The sequence below is a fragment of the Numenius arquata genome, chromosome 1 (genome assembly GCF_964106895.1).
Source record: "Numenius arquata chromosome 1, bNumArq3.hap1.1, whole genome shotgun sequence".
NCBI lineage: Eukaryota > Metazoa > Chordata > Aves > Charadriiformes > Scolopacidae > Numenius > Numenius arquata.
Window position 1 is genome coordinate 17,579,259 of NC_133576.1, and position 16,391 is coordinate 17,595,649.

Sequence of the window (16,391 nt, forward strand, 5' to 3'; positions counted from 1 at the left end):
CATGGAAGCCAGTGGCGCACAGCAGCAATAGGCAAGCAGCAGTTCATGACCACCTCCTGGACAGATCCCAAATTACTCAACTGTGTGTCACCAGTGCTGCTAATCCCAAAAGGGGGATCTCTTTCATGTCTACCAGGACAACCCTCTCTAAATTCCCTCTCTGTAGGCAATGGATGGCTTTGAATTTTCCTGTTGAGAAGCCTAATAATAGCTCAGATACCTTGGAGCCCAAGGTGTAAAACCAGTTGGCCAAGCAATAGCTGTGAAGCTCTTTTGGGGACCTCCAGACCAGCCACATGGAATGGCTAAAAATGCAAATTTTATGATTAATATAGTTCTCCAGATCAGTTGCTGGATTTTTACCATGACAGTACTTTAGAAATTGATAGTAAATGAGATAGATAAAACATCAGTTACAGAAGGGCCTGGAAAACAAATCATATGAAGAGCGGTTGAAGGAGCTGGGACTGTTTAGTATGAGGAAGAGGAGGCTGAGGGGAGACCTCGTCACTCTCTACAACTACTTGAAAGGACACTGTAGAGAGGTTGGTGCTGGTCTCTTCGCACAGGTAACTAATGACAGAACAAGAGGGAATGGCTTCAAGCTCTAGCAGGGTAGGTTTAGACTGAACATTAGGAAAGAATTTTTCACAGAAAGAGTGGTCGGGCATTGGAATAGGCTGCCCAGGGAGCTGGTTGAGTCACCATCCCTGGATGTGTTTAAGAGACATTTAGATGTGGTGTTGGGGGATATGATATAGGGGAGAACTTTGTAGTGTAGGGTAGATGGTTGGACTCGATGATCCCAAGGGTCTCTTCCAACCTGGACGATTCTATGATTCTAAGTGTGGGGTTGTGGGTGTTTGTTTTGGTTTGGTTTTGGTGTTGTGGGTTTTTTTTTGTTTGGTTTTTTTTGTTGGTTGGACTCGATGATCTCAAAGTGATCTCAAAGGTCCCTTCCAGCCAAGAAGATTCTGTGATTCTGTGAAGTGAACAATGAATATTCAATTGCATCAAAAGACATAATATTACAGTTCAGTGGAAATCTTTGATGCAAGGTAGAATGACAACATGGCCAAGCAAAGTGCCACTTCAAAAATTAATGAAGATCTTTCCAGATCTTTCCCCTTTTTTTTTTTCATTTTAGTTTTTCCAGCTGCAGTTTTAAAACACTGATGAAATTTTCATACATTTCTCACCAGGGTCATGAATCAAATGAAGTGCCTTAACTTGTAAGGCCTTAAAATACTTGGGTATTTTAACCATTTGAACTAAAGAGGAAAAACTGTGAAGGAACTGGTACCTGTTATTGTTAGTAGGAGGTAAGAAGGTGCATATGAAGCTCTATTGCAGGTGACTACCAGTTAGCTACTATCCCTTTGCTGACTTTCCCTGTCAGAGAACAGAGCTGCCTCCCTGAATGGGCTGAGATAATCGCCATGGTAATTACATGCAGTGCCGGTGCTCCATCATCCCAAACCAGCCACAGTCCCTCAAGGTCTGGGCACTGTTCTCCGTTCCCATCCCTATGAACTAAGGACTCTTTTTCCAAAACAGGCCTATTCCATCACAATTGTAAGTTTTCATATCTGCGAGGATGCCTTGGAACTGCAGACTTTACCTGCCAAGATACTTAAAAAAGGGTATTTTAAAATGTACTTGTGCAGCATACCTGAAGGGCATACAATACACAACTCGGCAGAAACAGACACAGGCCTATCAAAGAATCGAAAGGGCTTCAATTATGTCCCATTAAGTGACATCCAGACAGCATAAGCTCCTTCCTACTCTATCCAGCCTAAGCCTATGCCAAGCCATACTTCCTTGCAAAGAGTCTGTAGAACTTGCATGTAATAGTTTCTAAGTACTGGCAATAGCTTGCACTACAAAGACAACATTCTTAAAAAATGTAAAGCCCTTCCCTGGGCAGTTCAGAAGGCATATGTGCCACAAACTACTGCTTTTCCCAATACATCTGGTGACAGGATATTCAGTTTATGTTCCTCTTTCCTACACTGAATGGCAATTTAAATTAAAATCACTGCTGATTCAAGCAAAATAGAACTGGTCTTAATTCAATAATATCAAATTTATTTTCAGTATGCTGGGATACGATAGAAAACTTTTAGCATGCAGACATAACTATCTGTCATGTGAAGGATCTTCCACAGAATATTTCTAACTACCTCTCCTTACGTCCTTATTTTTAACATGTTCTCTCTAAACATTCAAAATGGGTACTTCAAAACTCATTTTTGACATATCTTGACTTGCTGACTCTGGGTGAACCAAAAGACAAAATAAAGGGCATATCAGAGAATAAGACCAGAGGAAATCCTCTGTTGTACACATGTAAGCATAGAAGAATAAGTTTTACAGGATCAACGTTAGGCCTAGCTTGTAGTACAGCTACAACCCAGGCCTATTCATAAATTGACAGAAACATGTTAGAAAAATGACAGAAAGTGACTGATCAGATGTAAAAGTAATAGGTCACCCTCCTTCAAATACAAATAACTTTTTCTCCTGCAAAACAAGGGTTGAATTTGTCATCCTGTCACTGCCTTGCACAAGGAATAATGGCATCACCAAGGTAAGAAGGAAGAACTCAATATTCATTTAGTCACTGTAGTTTTAAAACCCATGGTACACAAAGGGCAAACACAAGGATTTGACATGTTAGGAATATGACAGGCCCTTTTATTGTTTGCCATCTGACTTAATTTCTTCATGACAGGCCTGCCAAACAAGAGCAACCAGAGCCTGAAGACAGAATAATGCATCAGCACAGAGTGCAAACCAGTTCTGTTGTCTGGTCTAGTACCCTTCGCCAATGACACCACGAGTCAAGGCTCAGATGACATCCACAAGTCACTGCAGTCTCCTTATTACTCTTTCTTTTGTTCTCTCAAAGACTACCCTTTATGCTGAAACCTCCGACAATCTCCTTAAATCTCCAAATTCAGTTTAAAAGTGTATTCCTAGAGAGATGGGAAAGTGGGAGACATTTATTTGTAAGTAGCATCAGTTTTGGCTGCTTATAAATCTACTGGATGATGATTACAAAACTGAATACTTAGCCTTGTAAAAAGGGCTTCTTTTTGGACAAATGTCAGGCGTTATATACCCTACAGTCACTTTAGAAACCACTCAAAAGGATGCCAGCAATACTTTGCAACAGTTTATGATAGTAAAAGGACACTCTATCCAACTCTGACAAGTAGGGGAATGGGGTGAGCCAGAATGCAGTAGCCCAAGTTGGAAATTGGCCGAGACATTATGGTTCACGTATCTCATCTTGTAAAAAACTCCATGCGAGCACTACAAGTGCCTAGGAATTTGGGGTTAATCAAAAGAAAAATCAGTTCACAAATACTGGTTACAGAATGCACGACTCTATGAGAGGGAACCCTACAAGGCTGGCTTGAAATAGCTATCAATCCATAGAGGACTCTCAGAGAGGAAACAGACCTGGGTATGGAAATCCAAGTCATTCCAGAGGAAACGCCATCATGGTAGGCTGGGTAGTCAAAGAGGAAAAACTGTCTATAAAGAACCAGAAAGATCATCCACCGTCACAAGGAAAATACAAGTTATGAGCCCAGGAAAAGCTAAACACAAACTAGGGCCTAATTCCCTACTACATTTCCCACTTGGTGGGAAACTCATGAAAAGGCCAACCTCAAGAAAACTTGAGTGTATACAGCTGTCAAACAAAATACCGTTCCATCCATCCCGAAGAACTAATACAATCACTCTTAAAGCCCATTCCCCTCCTGTCAGGAAGTTCGCATTACTGGGGTTGGTCAAGCAACATTTACAGCCCTCTACACACAAACAGTACTGTTCTATAAAAGCCTCCTCAAAAATTAACATTCCCCTCTCAAAACCACTCAAGCACATTATTTGTATAAACAAGAAATCACCCCTTCTCCAAAATCTTCATGTAGGAGAAGTGCATGTCACAGCTCCTGGCAAATTCTGACTACTCCTGTGCTTTAGAATCCACCAAGCACTGCGATTCCTTCTTTTTCTAAGAACTACCAATCTATCACGCACGAAAACTGCTCCAGCTGTTTGCTGGGGAGAGTGAATAGTATCAACTCATGCTGTAAATATTCCCTCCCTTATCCTCATCTCCTTCATGCCCTGGATGAGAGTATCTGTGGCGATTTCAATATCCCAGCACCAGAAGAGGGGCAGAAGCAGCAGTGGCACTGCAGAGCTGGAAATGGTTGGGTTGGTCTGGATTGCCTCAGGGTACCACCCTGGAGCGAAGAAAACATGATGCTATCGGTGTTTAATGATGTTAGTATCATGTATACTTAAGAATTTCACTACTTACAAAGTGCTAGTATGTCACTCAACATTTGTCTATCTGGAGTCAGACTCATTCCTTTTTCGGGTCCTCTCTCCAAAGTTAAACACCAGCATCCTTCATTTGTTATAATATTGACTCCTAAAAGACATTTATTCTTGTTAATGGGGAAGAAATAGGTAAATTGGGAGAAAAAAGGAACTTGGATAAATCCATAAAACTACTTAATGGGTGGGCTCTAGCCTAGGTCTGGCTATGAGCAAGTTTTGCCCAGGAATGTAGTATGGTCTCAGATGTGACATCTCCCTTAATACTGCAGGAAATTCATATTTTCTACTGTCCTCTCACTATCTTGGGAAGCAGCTGTGGTGCACAGCTGTAGTTCTTGCTGTGAAGATAACACACAGGGTCTGGCTGACCCTGTGGACTTCAAGCCGACAGATCATGATAAAATTGCACAGTGGAACTTGTCAAAAATAGTAGTCTTCAATTAAAAAAAACATATATAGTGCACTTCACAGAAACTTAATAGCCCAAATTATTGTTCATAGATACACATTGCTACTTTCCTGACCACTGACATCATTCATTCCTTTTTGGCTCACACACATTTTGCAGACATACACATCTGTAGTATGAGGTTATCACAGTTCTGATGTTTTCTCAGGTTTTCTACAAATATTGAAAATGAAAATTGCATGCATGCATACAGTGTAGCATACACTGAGATATATATGTCACCACCAATAAATATATCCCACTGAAGAACAGAAGTGCGAACAAGCTTATATCCCAACTCTCCTACATGCCTGAACACAGAACATGAGAGAAGACATTTTGAGTTGCTCAGATTTCTGCAGCTTTTTTTTTTTATTCAGAAGTCTTCATATGACATAGAAGTATCAGATCCCTGTTTGACAGAGTATCAGGTTGACTCATATCAAGTTAATCTCTCCTTCAGGTTAAGAACAAAATACCCTGACATGTTGCCACATAGACTTAGAGTGGCAAATTCCCTGGATTATAAAACATCTGTTGAAAAGCAGTTGCTTATCTAAGGCCCAAGGGTTATGTTTCTATGCCTCTTACTCTCTTACCTCCTCCTCTGCATATACTACACATTTCTCTGCAATTTGGTCTCTGATCTTGCAGGTTGTACTGCCCTTTCAAGCTACCCTAGCATCTCAAATTTATACAATGCCAGAATCTACATTTGTGGATTTTTCCAAAAAGTCGTACTATAGTTAAGTGAAAGGAAGGATAATTTCTTATAGACAAAAGCTTTTAGGGAAATACTACACACTCTGCTGCATTAAGTTTTTTGAGAGGAGGAAAATGGACGGGTTTTTCATCTATGTCAGTGCTCTCCTTTTAAGACTAACATTTACAATGCAATCTTTCATCTGTACAGGTCTTTTATGAACTGGCATGTGACTCATTTGTCTAAATGATCAAATAAAGCACATTATGACTCGATCAGTTGCAATTGCCATAAAAATAGAGCTCATACCTACATTCATTTGCTGCAAGCAGATGGTTGATTGCTTTTCTGTCCTTTTACGTTGTGGTCCTGTTCCCTTAGATCCTCTCTTTGTAGAAAGTGACATGCTGGCAGGTCAGATTTCTGACAAGGTCATCTGCCTTCAGAGTATGAAGAGAACTGCATGGAAAGTGGGTTGGGCTATATTTAGAGTTTGGTCCAACTCCGTGCCAAGGTCCCCCCACTGTCTCTCTCTTGCAGCACCGTCTCAGGTCTATTCTTGCAGATTCTCAGCCCACACACAGAAAACACGAGGAGAGGAAAGTCTCTCTGAGCTACTACTGGATCAAGGTTTCTGCAATTTGCTGCAAACAAGCGGATCAGGAGCTCAGATGAGGACTCCTTAAATCCCTTACTCTTCTAGAATTTATTTTTCTTTATTCAAGTGGATTTTCCTTTTTCAAGTGAATAAGGAGAGGAAACTGCCTGGGATACAGCAAAAAATAGTCTCCTGAGCTAAGGTAAGCTTGCTTCATTTTTGTGCTGTCATCACAATTAGAGAGCAATTGATGATGACTTGGATCAGATATGCTTTTTCCTGCGAGACCAGATCTGCATGTCAGCATTAAGGGGGTTTTGGATAATGAAATTTTCAATTTCAAAACATCAATTTTCATTACCACTGTCTAAAGGAAATGGGAAAATAAAAGGGTATCAGCATGTGCAATAGAATATACATTGTCTGATTTTACCTGTTTAAATTAATGTAAAAAGCACACAGCTACGGCAATAGACTGTATCATTCTGAAAGTAAGAAAAAGCAGATGTGTGACTATGTACATAATGATTACATATATAGACGTGCATTTAGATGTGCTGAGTGATGTTTTATCCATGTTATTTTGTATGATATCAGAAAGTATGGCTTCAGGGTTGTAATCTAGGGCTTGCTGCAAATAGCACAGATATAAAAAAAAATAATTAATAGATGAACACATGTCCGAATTCCTTTACAGTTCCAAAGAAGTTGCTCAGCTTCAGCCAAAGTACAGGCAGGATTAAAGTTCATATTGAATTTGGTCTCCTTTCCTCTGAATGCTTTACACTGGTCCTGCATTGCTCCTCCTTTTAAAACCACATATGGCTGAACAGTTTTCCTCAGCACCATTTTAAACTGTTGTGATTCTTAAGGGGAAAAAAACCTGGACAGAGTACAGCATGGCATGCCTGTCTGTAAGGAGATCCTGACAGTTCAGGTCACATGGACATCATGATACTGTGGTGTAGACTCCAACATGAGGAGACTGTTATCATGTAAAGACACTCTGGAGCCATGGATTTAGCACTGGCACACACACATATAGCCTCCTGCAATGCAAACACATAGGAATGGCAACCTGAAGAAATAGGGTAGAAAGGTCCACTGGACCCAAAGGTCCAAACATCAATGCAACTGCACCAAGAAGTTCTTTGTAACAGAAACATCATGTAAAAGTTTCAGCAGAAACATCTGAAGAAAGGCAGATGGGTTCTAGATTAACAGTAAGCAACTCACTGGGAGTTCATCTAAGCCACGACAACTGCATGAATTCCTGCACTCAGTTCAAGTCATCTTTTCTTAACATGGTTAGGCTAGTTAAACAATGCCATACATCAGGCTGAAAAAGTAAAAGATTATAAGTTGGCAAAAGTCTTACCTGCTGAAGATACTTCTCATTTTGGTTACTCCCAACTCTGTATAGGACCATCCCATTTTCCTTTCCTTCTGACTTTTGTTTGTTAATTTATACTTAGACTCATGAGTGTTAAACTTATTTGGAGGATATAATAAACACTATCCATTTCACAGAAAATACCTTTCTAGCAGTCCTAAGACTCTTCAACAGATATTAATTAAGGCAACATGCCATGGAGCCAACTTGGGCTGTGACACGTGATAATTCAGATTCACCTGGGTTTCTATTGCAAGAACTCAAAGAAGGCGCTGTTATGGGAGGGTTACTCAAGTACCGCGAATGCAGTCATCAAGTTCATCAGCAAGTAAAAGGCTTCACAGTATAAAGGAACTAGTGTAGCCTAAAATTGGCAAAAGCCTTTTATAAACAGTTGTTATACACTGATAGAAAAGAGGAGAAACAAATACATCTTTATAAATTTTTAAGTGGTCAGGTTATGCCTAAAGTTATTGCTTAATGAATAAACCTAGGTTTTGTGACACTGTGGCACCAATAATCCACTCGTGTGGGAAAATATTATTTCCCCATCAATGTTAAAGACCTTGGGGGTGGGTGGGAGGTAGCTTTAAAGACCTTGGGGGTGCGACTGTAGCTTACCAACACAGCATTCGCAAAGGCTCCTGGCAGAGGGGTGGGAGCACTGCTGCATCCCAGTGGCAGCCAGGACTAGCTTGTTTTGAAGCCATCAAAGTCAAGTCATCACATCTTCCCCACAGGAGCTGAGCCTAAAAGGTCTCTGTCACCCAAACCAGTGGGAGATTTGTTGGCATGCGGATGACAGGATGACAGCAATGGAAAATGGTAGTACCACTGTGATGATAAATATGAGCACAGCTTTAGTGGAAGAAATTGTGGAGAAGGAATGAACCGGCCTCATGTCTTCATGTAGAGAAACCTAAATCTGCTTCTAATCTCTTTCTGTTTGGGGTTAATCCTGCTTGGTAGGATCTTCCTCTTCCTATTCCCTCCCTGCCATTATAAATTTCCAGCACCAGCATAAACTGGCTTCATCCTGCTAAGGTGTGACCTCCAATAGGCCCATCCTAGTGGAGACCACCACAGAAGGGAAAAAAAGAAAAAATTAAGAGGAGGAAAGGATCTTTATTTCCTCCCCTAATGAAGGAAAGAAAGACTGAAACCCTTGGTTTCTATTACGGGAGCTCAGTTGGGGTTGAAACCCACTTTCCTCACTGGGGGTGGAAAGGCATGGCTATATGTGCTGACTGACCTCTTCCTAAGGTTGTGGATGAGGAGGAAGATGAGGCTTGGCTGATAATATATGCTCCCAGCTGGCCAGGCAAAGCTCCAAGAGGACATTCACGAACTCCTGCCATTGGCACTGTCACCCTCAGCTGACAGGTGTAAGCAAGGCCAGAGCCAGATGGCTAAATCCAAATAGCGCCAGGGGGATGAGTAAGTCCCACCAGCAGTCAGATCCCTACCACTGCTCACCGTATTTATGTTCCTGCTTGGGGACTTTCTCCAAACAACAAATGATGCTGGGATTTTCCTCCCTCCCTGCTATCCCTCAGACAATTTGAACTGATGGAAACAAGCTGGGGTTTTGAGGGGAGTCAAAGTGTACCTCAACTCATCCTGAAACAAGTACCTTTAGTACCTAGAGAGCCTGCCCAAGATAATTTGGGTACAGTTCTCTGTGTCTATGCCTGCATGAGGAGGTAATGTGATATTTGGTATGAAAATATCATAGAAATTTCTGTACAGAAATTCTCTTTCAAAACCTTTTGTGACTATTGTAATGAAAATACTTTCCAGGAAGGAAGTGACAGAGGATGATATGCCAATACGTGCTGTATAGGAAAGAGAGATACTTATGGGCACAGAAAAATCACAAAGCTATAGTTAAGCAAACAGTTAATTAAATAATTGTTGTCATTCTGCTAAAGAATATTTTCCCCTGAGACTTACCGGTAACAGGGAAGGGGAAGAAAATCAAAGTTCATACTCACAACAAGCCATATAGCCCCAAGCTTTGTCTGACCTGCTTTCACAAATCAGTTTCCCAAAAACAGGAGAAAAAAAACCCCAACAACAGAACTTTTCCATACGGTCTCCTGCTGCATTTTGCGCTCTGTGCACCTGAGGTATAGTGATGTTGCAGAAAACAGTCTGCTCTGAGGTGAGGAACAGCCTCATCAGTCTGCATTTTCTTTCAGTATGATATATTGTTGGGACTAATGAAAAGATCTCCAACACTTTGCATTAGAAAATATTAATTTTAACCATGGAAATTCACTCTTGTCTACCCAAAGCACAATAAAGCTCCATGCTCACATCTAAGCAGAATAAGGCAAAGAAAAAAAAATATCCACTTGAAGATCTAGGCACTTTGCAGACCTGCAGCACCACACTGCTTTGCAGCTGCAATTGCCAGCTCCAAACTGGTGAAAACTGCAGGCAGACCACTGTCTGCTACACTCGGTGCCTTCCTTCTCACCCAGACATCTTTGTGGTCCCACTAAAAATGGTTTTATGGGTCCTCAGTGATTATTCAGGATTGGTACATAAGACATTCATGTAAGATAAGGTCTGCTGTGCACAGCCTCCACATAAAAAGAGGAACCTGGGGTCTTCTCAGTGCAGGGGAAGGGGAGGCAGAAGGAACGGCCCCACCTGACCTCAGACATTGACCACCAGTGCAACTGAGGACATAGCAGATGCAGCCTGCTTTCCCCCGGTCACATCTGCATCTCTCTCTCGCAGTCACACAAACGTACATACACATGTACCCAACTGCATACAGACAAATGACAAAGTTGCAGGGGGTGGAGACCCACTCTCTATTCATTAAGAACAAAGCAGAATTTTAGGCTAAGATGAAGTAACTCCTTTGAAAAATGCACTTATTTTATATGGGCTTTCAGTTTGGCTAGATGAAATGCAGAGTACCTATAACAGCTTTGCCTAAAAATGATGATAAGACAGAAAGTAGTTTACCTGGAATGTTCTAAAACAGTGTGAATGTATATAGCCAGTGCAGTTATCTATACTTGAAAACGTGCTTTCAAAAGTATTTAAAAATTGAGGACATACAGCTGGCCACCCGCACGGATTGTTTTCTCATTTTCATAGAGCTGTTCCCAACTCCAAGTTTAGTGACAACTACAGAAGTAAGCTGAAAACAGAGTGCTCCAGTGGAGCACACGTTTCTTACGGCAGTAATGAAGGGACACAGCATACTCACTGAGAGACCTTTGCTCTCTCAGGGGAGTTCAGCAGGAGCTGGGAGCCTGGGAAAGCACCAGCACAGCAATGGCTATGAATGGTGTACGCACAGCTTTCTGCTGCTCTGTGACAACTGCCAAAGAAAAGGATTATATGCAAGGCTAGATTGTATCAGTACATTTCTCTGAAGTGGATAACTTTAAAATAATTCCCAATGAAAATCCCACCTACACAACGTGGCACAGTCATGCAGGGAGAACTAGTTAAAACTGAGATTAAGTAAGACTGTAACACAAATTTCTTACCTTCCATTACAGAAGCCTAAATTCTTTCATTCTCAGTAAATTCACAGTGATCACTACTGGGGATAAAACACTGAAGAAAATAATCCAACAACACAGAATTCTTTTGTCTCAAACGTCAGAGTGTGAAAGTGCATATGCACAGCTGCAAAACTGTAAATTACAATTTTACATACAATGAAACTTGTATTAAACATAGTCCTGTTAAAAGAAATCCTTAGAGGTGAACTTTTCCGTTTGTCACTCATAACCAGCTTTTTGCCTCAGGCATTCACTTTAAGAGGAGAACAGTGTCCAATGCCGAGCACACAAATAACATTAAAAAAAATCAGAATTTATAACATGTTTGTATTTAACACAGTACTTGTGCGGTTCTATTAACGACTAATAATGTTGCAGAAGCATCAAAGAGCAAAGGATGAACAGAATGTAAAATAATCCCCAAAAGAATGACAAATGTTTTAGATACTCTCCCTAAAGAGACAATTTAAAAATCACGTGCAAGATATAGTGAAAAATGGGCATTTTACATCAAGTCTTGTCTGTCTTTAAGAACACTCAATGGAAATAGAAAAGGAGTGGCAGTCATTCCTCCTGCTACTGTGTTTTATTCTGCTAATATAATGGTTAGAGATGCCATCCAGTACAACTTGATGCATGCTATCATATGTTCACTCACACAATACCTGCCTGAGACAAGGAAATCCCACTTGGGAAGGTGGGAAGGCAGTACAGGACGAGCTTGTCATTATACAAGAAAAAGGAAGGGTTGAGATGATGAATCAGGACTCGTACTCTTGAGCACATGCTGTTGCTGTGCAGTTTGTCTAATGCAGGCAAGCCAATGGGCTGCATGTTCCTCACTGTAAGTTCACCCACTGACCATCACTGGCCCACTCAGAAGCCAAGACGGCTCTACATTTCTCAATACAGATAAGCAGATACAGAGAGACTGAAACTATATGACCTCTCAACTCTTTTGCAGCCAGAAACTTGAGAATCTTGAAGGGGGAAAACCAGAGCATTCGCTCCCCCTCACACCAACTTTCAACTGACCTCCAGCTGTCTGAGGAGGACAACATGTACCCTAATTATAGGTATATTGAGTCCTCCTAGAGATTGTCCCCTTAGGTAGGCAAAGAATCTCACGAATCTCTTTCAGAGCACAGATCATCCTCCATTTTAGATCCTTCTTCTGTCCTATCACAAATGTGCAAGGAGGGTTCCCCATCAAGTTTGCTCCTCACCAGTGAAATGAAAGGAAGAACTGCCAGATTTCATCAAGAAATGCAGGGTATGGAGTGACCACTGGAGAAGGCATGGCTAGCTTCTTCTCCACTGTCCTTTCCCGTAACGTGTCACTTAGAGCTGTTAACACTGAAGACATTTTTATTATTAAAAGTGCAAAGCTACGGCATGTACTGAGCAGTTTCATACTTTACAATTGTAGAGGATGTACTACATATGAGTTGATACGCTGTGTTTTCATTGCATTTTGTGTACAAACCCACTACATGTGGCCAATCCTGTAAGAGGGAATCTTACAGGATTTATATGGATGGAAGTCAAGCGCATGTATGTGCTTTGTTATATTAAAGAGCTTAAGATGAAAAACAAACTTGGGGTTCACTCTGTCAGAGAGACACAGATCAGTGGGATCCCTTTTAGTTTGGAGTTACGATTCTCCAGTCTCAGTATCGACAGTCACAATCAAAGGCTTCTTTGTCATGGCTTTGCTATTCAGCAGCTTCTGAGAGAGTGTCCTGACATGAGACAAGAGAATGATAAGGGTAAGCTCTATCCAAGGAGTTTCACTACTGCATCCAGCTCAAGGACAAACCGATGACAGACTATGCAAAGCTGGGGTCAGAACATAAAAGGTACAGAAGGGACAGAAGCAGTGCTTTATCTAGGCCCTGAGGTCTCAACTCTGGAGACAGCCTCATAAGGCAGATGTCCTCCAGTATCCCTTATGAATTCACACGCTGTGAATTCTATATTTGAGACCCCGCTGGGAAACCTAGTCTCCTCCTGCTTGATTTGCTGCAGAATTGCTGATAAGGAAACCCCACTCTACTCGCCGCACAGCAGGGACGAGATAGGCAGCACATCTGTGGAGGGGAGATCGGCATCTTAGCCAAAGTTACAGAAAACAGCAATTGTAAAATAATCCAAGTCTTACAATATGGAAAACAGCATAGCCGTCAAATCAGAGATACTTTATCTCTCACTGTTTGTCTTTGGCAGCAAGAGGAACGGCCATATACAATTAATACTATCAAACAGAGCCTGGCATAGCAAGAAAAAAATAATAATCCTATATACTGTCATATTTTTTTTAAGATAAAATTAAGTAATTTTATCCTTTTGTTTGTTTTTTTCAACTGAACTAATTACTTAGCTCAGCAATGGTTGGGACTAGAAGGCCGCACCAGGACTGTAATGAAGGTAAAACCCTGGGGAACAATTTTGATTATAGTGGAGGTTTCAGCTGACTACATTTTAATTAATCGTAGTAGTACAGCACTTTGAATTCCCAGGAATCCCATTTCAGCCTGCAGACTAATATGACTTGTTTTAGGGCATATTTTAACATTGTTCTAATAAATTCTTCAACAGTTCTTTTAAGTCTCAGAGGTAATCTAATTTCTATTTTTGTTATGGAGGCTTTCAATAGGCATTTCAACTATAAATCACTAAAATGATGTGGCTGTGGAATGCCAAAAATAGAATCAGAAACCAAATACCTCTTCAATACTTGTATTAATTAAAAGCACAGTGAATTTTCTAATTACAAAAGAAGTTTTTTCATATTGATAAAGCATTTTAATTTAAAATATGTCTCTATTATAACAAAAACAAGCCACAGTAGCATTTGGTTAAAAAGCTCAGTAGTGAGCCTGCTTAGTAACATTAGATATGATCTGCTATAGGATAAACACAGTTGTCAATGACAAGAGAAAAGCAGGATGGTCAGGGTTCAATACATGGTGCAGCGTCTACATTATCTGTATTAACCCAGGCTTAAGTGAGCCATGTTTAAGCACTGACAAAACATGCGTAGTCTGAGAAATATGTGGCAAAAGATGAACCAGATCCTAAAATATGCCAGTTTTGAGCCAATACATCATAAGACCCAACAGAGATGATGTAATTTATTATCTTTAAATTCACAAAGCATGTAAATTTTCCTTTGCATTCTTCTCTGCATCCTGAATTCACCAGTGTTTTGCTACTGTATGGAAAAGAGAACGCTAAATTGCCCAGGACTCTCCTGGTTTCTATTGAGACGCTGCAGTCCCCCACATCAGTTAAGTGTGACCTGCAGATGTGGCTGTACACTGCCCCTACCCAGCAGCAGTAGCAGATACCAAATCTTCCTCCAAGAGGGATGTAAAACCCAGAAAAGGACCCAGCCATTATGAAAGGACCAGGGGAAAAACCTGAAGAAAGCCATCAAGCAGAGAGGCTAAACCCAAGAGAGGGGCAGAGCGCACTGCTGAAGCTAGTGGCAGCAGTAGCAGGAAAGTGGATGATGACCACAGACGTGGAGCTCTAGCTCCGAGCCAGTATACTTCTCCATGTCCATCATGTCAAAAATGCCTCGTTTTCTACAAAAAAACAACCCTCTCTCCTTATCACTCAACAGGGTGATCCACTGCACCACCTGCTCCGTGTGCAGTGCTGTTCCTCGGTCCCTGTGTCGGGGAACAGTAGAGGGGGTGACTCCTACTGCCTCAATGCACCAACTGTCACACAGTTGTAGAAACATACTTGCTCTTAGTAGCCCCTACAAAGGGGTACTGAGCCCCTAATTGCTACACCACTAGCAGAGATGCAGCCCACCTCTGCCAGCTGCCCACCATTTTGCTACTGAAATCTCTTGAGAAGTCACCATAATCATGACTTTTCCCCTACATAAGAAGAGGCTGGGGGCAAGAAAGAGTAAGTTAGTCCACATGGTCCTTTACCCCAGTGTATCCATAAAGCTGCCAAAACCCAACCCAAAACAAAATAACAATTAGATTAGTTTTCCAGGGTGAAACTGTTCGACGTAGGATAAAAAAGGGTAGATCACTTCTAGAAGCAATGAAGCAAACGTGATTTAAGAGAATGAAAATGGATTTCCTTTGACAACGGGAAAGGTACAGACCTAACCTAACATCTCTGGCAAGGCATCTAGTTCAGCAATCACTACTTTCCTTTAGCTTCTGCTAACCTAATGGTAGTACAGATATTCTGTTTTACAGTTGTCATTACCACAAATATTACAGGAATAATTTGCTACACTAAATAATCACAGAATTGGGTAATGGCAATGCATTCTCAGAAGCATGTAAAATTATTCCAGGCAGGAAACCAGTATTTCATGCCTAGCAGTAATTGCTTGTGAAACCAACACTTGGAGAGTTTGGACTGAAAACCTCAAACAGGAAAAAGCATCAAATTATTGCCACAGATCAAGGCACAAAACCTGACTTTTTGATTTGGAGAGGCAGTTCCTGCACAGAATTGCAAGCCAGAAGCATTTTTTTAATATTTTTTTTTTTCTTCCCCACACTGAGCTACCAACCGAGTACTTAGTTCAGATTTCAGAAGAGCTGGAGTGATGTATTTAACACCCACTGGGTACGCTGCCACTTACACCATGTTCAAACCAGAGGGAAAGGAACAGCTGCTATCGCTCTTCCTGGCATAGGTTAAACACCAGGAGTGGGAACCCCCCACCAGAACTGCGTGAAAGCACCAGCACTCACATGCTGAAGCCTCCAGTGATCTAGAATTCCCCTCCTAATTTTCTATTCTTCACTCATGCCTTGTCTTTTAACTGCATCCAAGGATGAGCAAAGGTAAATAACATGGCATGCTTCACCTGGGGCTGACCCTAAAAGCCACTTCAAAACAGCAAGCTTGGGCAGATTCTAACCAGGATCTCTGAAGGGAGTCCAAAAGAGCTTGAGCCTACAAAGCCTTATCACTCCACGGCTCTGAACAATACTCTGGCTAGTAACCAAGCTCCTCTGCAATATCAAGAGCCACTCAACATCCCAGGATTTTGCTACACAGCAGTCATTAAGAAAGTGAAGATAAATTAAAGGAGGGTGGGAAGCTGAAGCATGCCGCCCTCTGGCCTAGGTGATCTTGACAGAAGTCAGGTTTTCTCAGCCCCCTTTAACCTTAGAGCCTTAGGAAACACATGCTGGTGGGAGGTCTAAAAAAAAAAACAAAAAAAACATGTTGCAGGTAAACCCATGGTTGTGTTAAAAATCACTCACCTATAGCTACTAGCCCTGAATTACTGAAGGCAGAGAGGCAGGCAGCATTATTTCTGAAAACAGGGAGGGAGAGCTTCTTCTAGGTGGAGAACT

The 16,391-nt window shown here is 41.3% G+C and overlaps 2 protein-coding genes across 3 annotated transcripts in view; one reads left to right on the top strand and one right to left on the bottom strand.

Moving 5' to 3' along the window:
• CMSS1 (cms1 ribosomal small subunit homolog) overlaps positions 1-5,930 on the bottom strand; it is a 33,343-nt gene extending 27,413 nt beyond the window's left edge. The window contains exon 1 of the mRNA XM_074158439.1: positions 5,829-5,930. Within this exon, the coding sequence (XP_074014540.1) occupies positions 5,829-5,925 (97 nt within the window). The 5' untranslated portion in view covers positions 5,926-5,930. The remainder of the gene's footprint in view (positions 1-5,828) is intronic.
• Positions 5,931-6,095: 165 nt separating this feature from the next.
• FILIP1L (filamin A interacting protein 1 like) overlaps positions 6,096-16,391 on the top strand; it is a 198,563-nt gene continuing 188,267 nt past the window's right edge. For both annotated transcript variants that reach the window (XM_074158427.1, XM_074158418.1), the window contains exon 1: positions 6,096-6,319. The gene's annotated coding sequence lies outside the window, so the exon portion shown is untranslated. The remainder of the gene's footprint in view (positions 6,320-16,391) is intronic.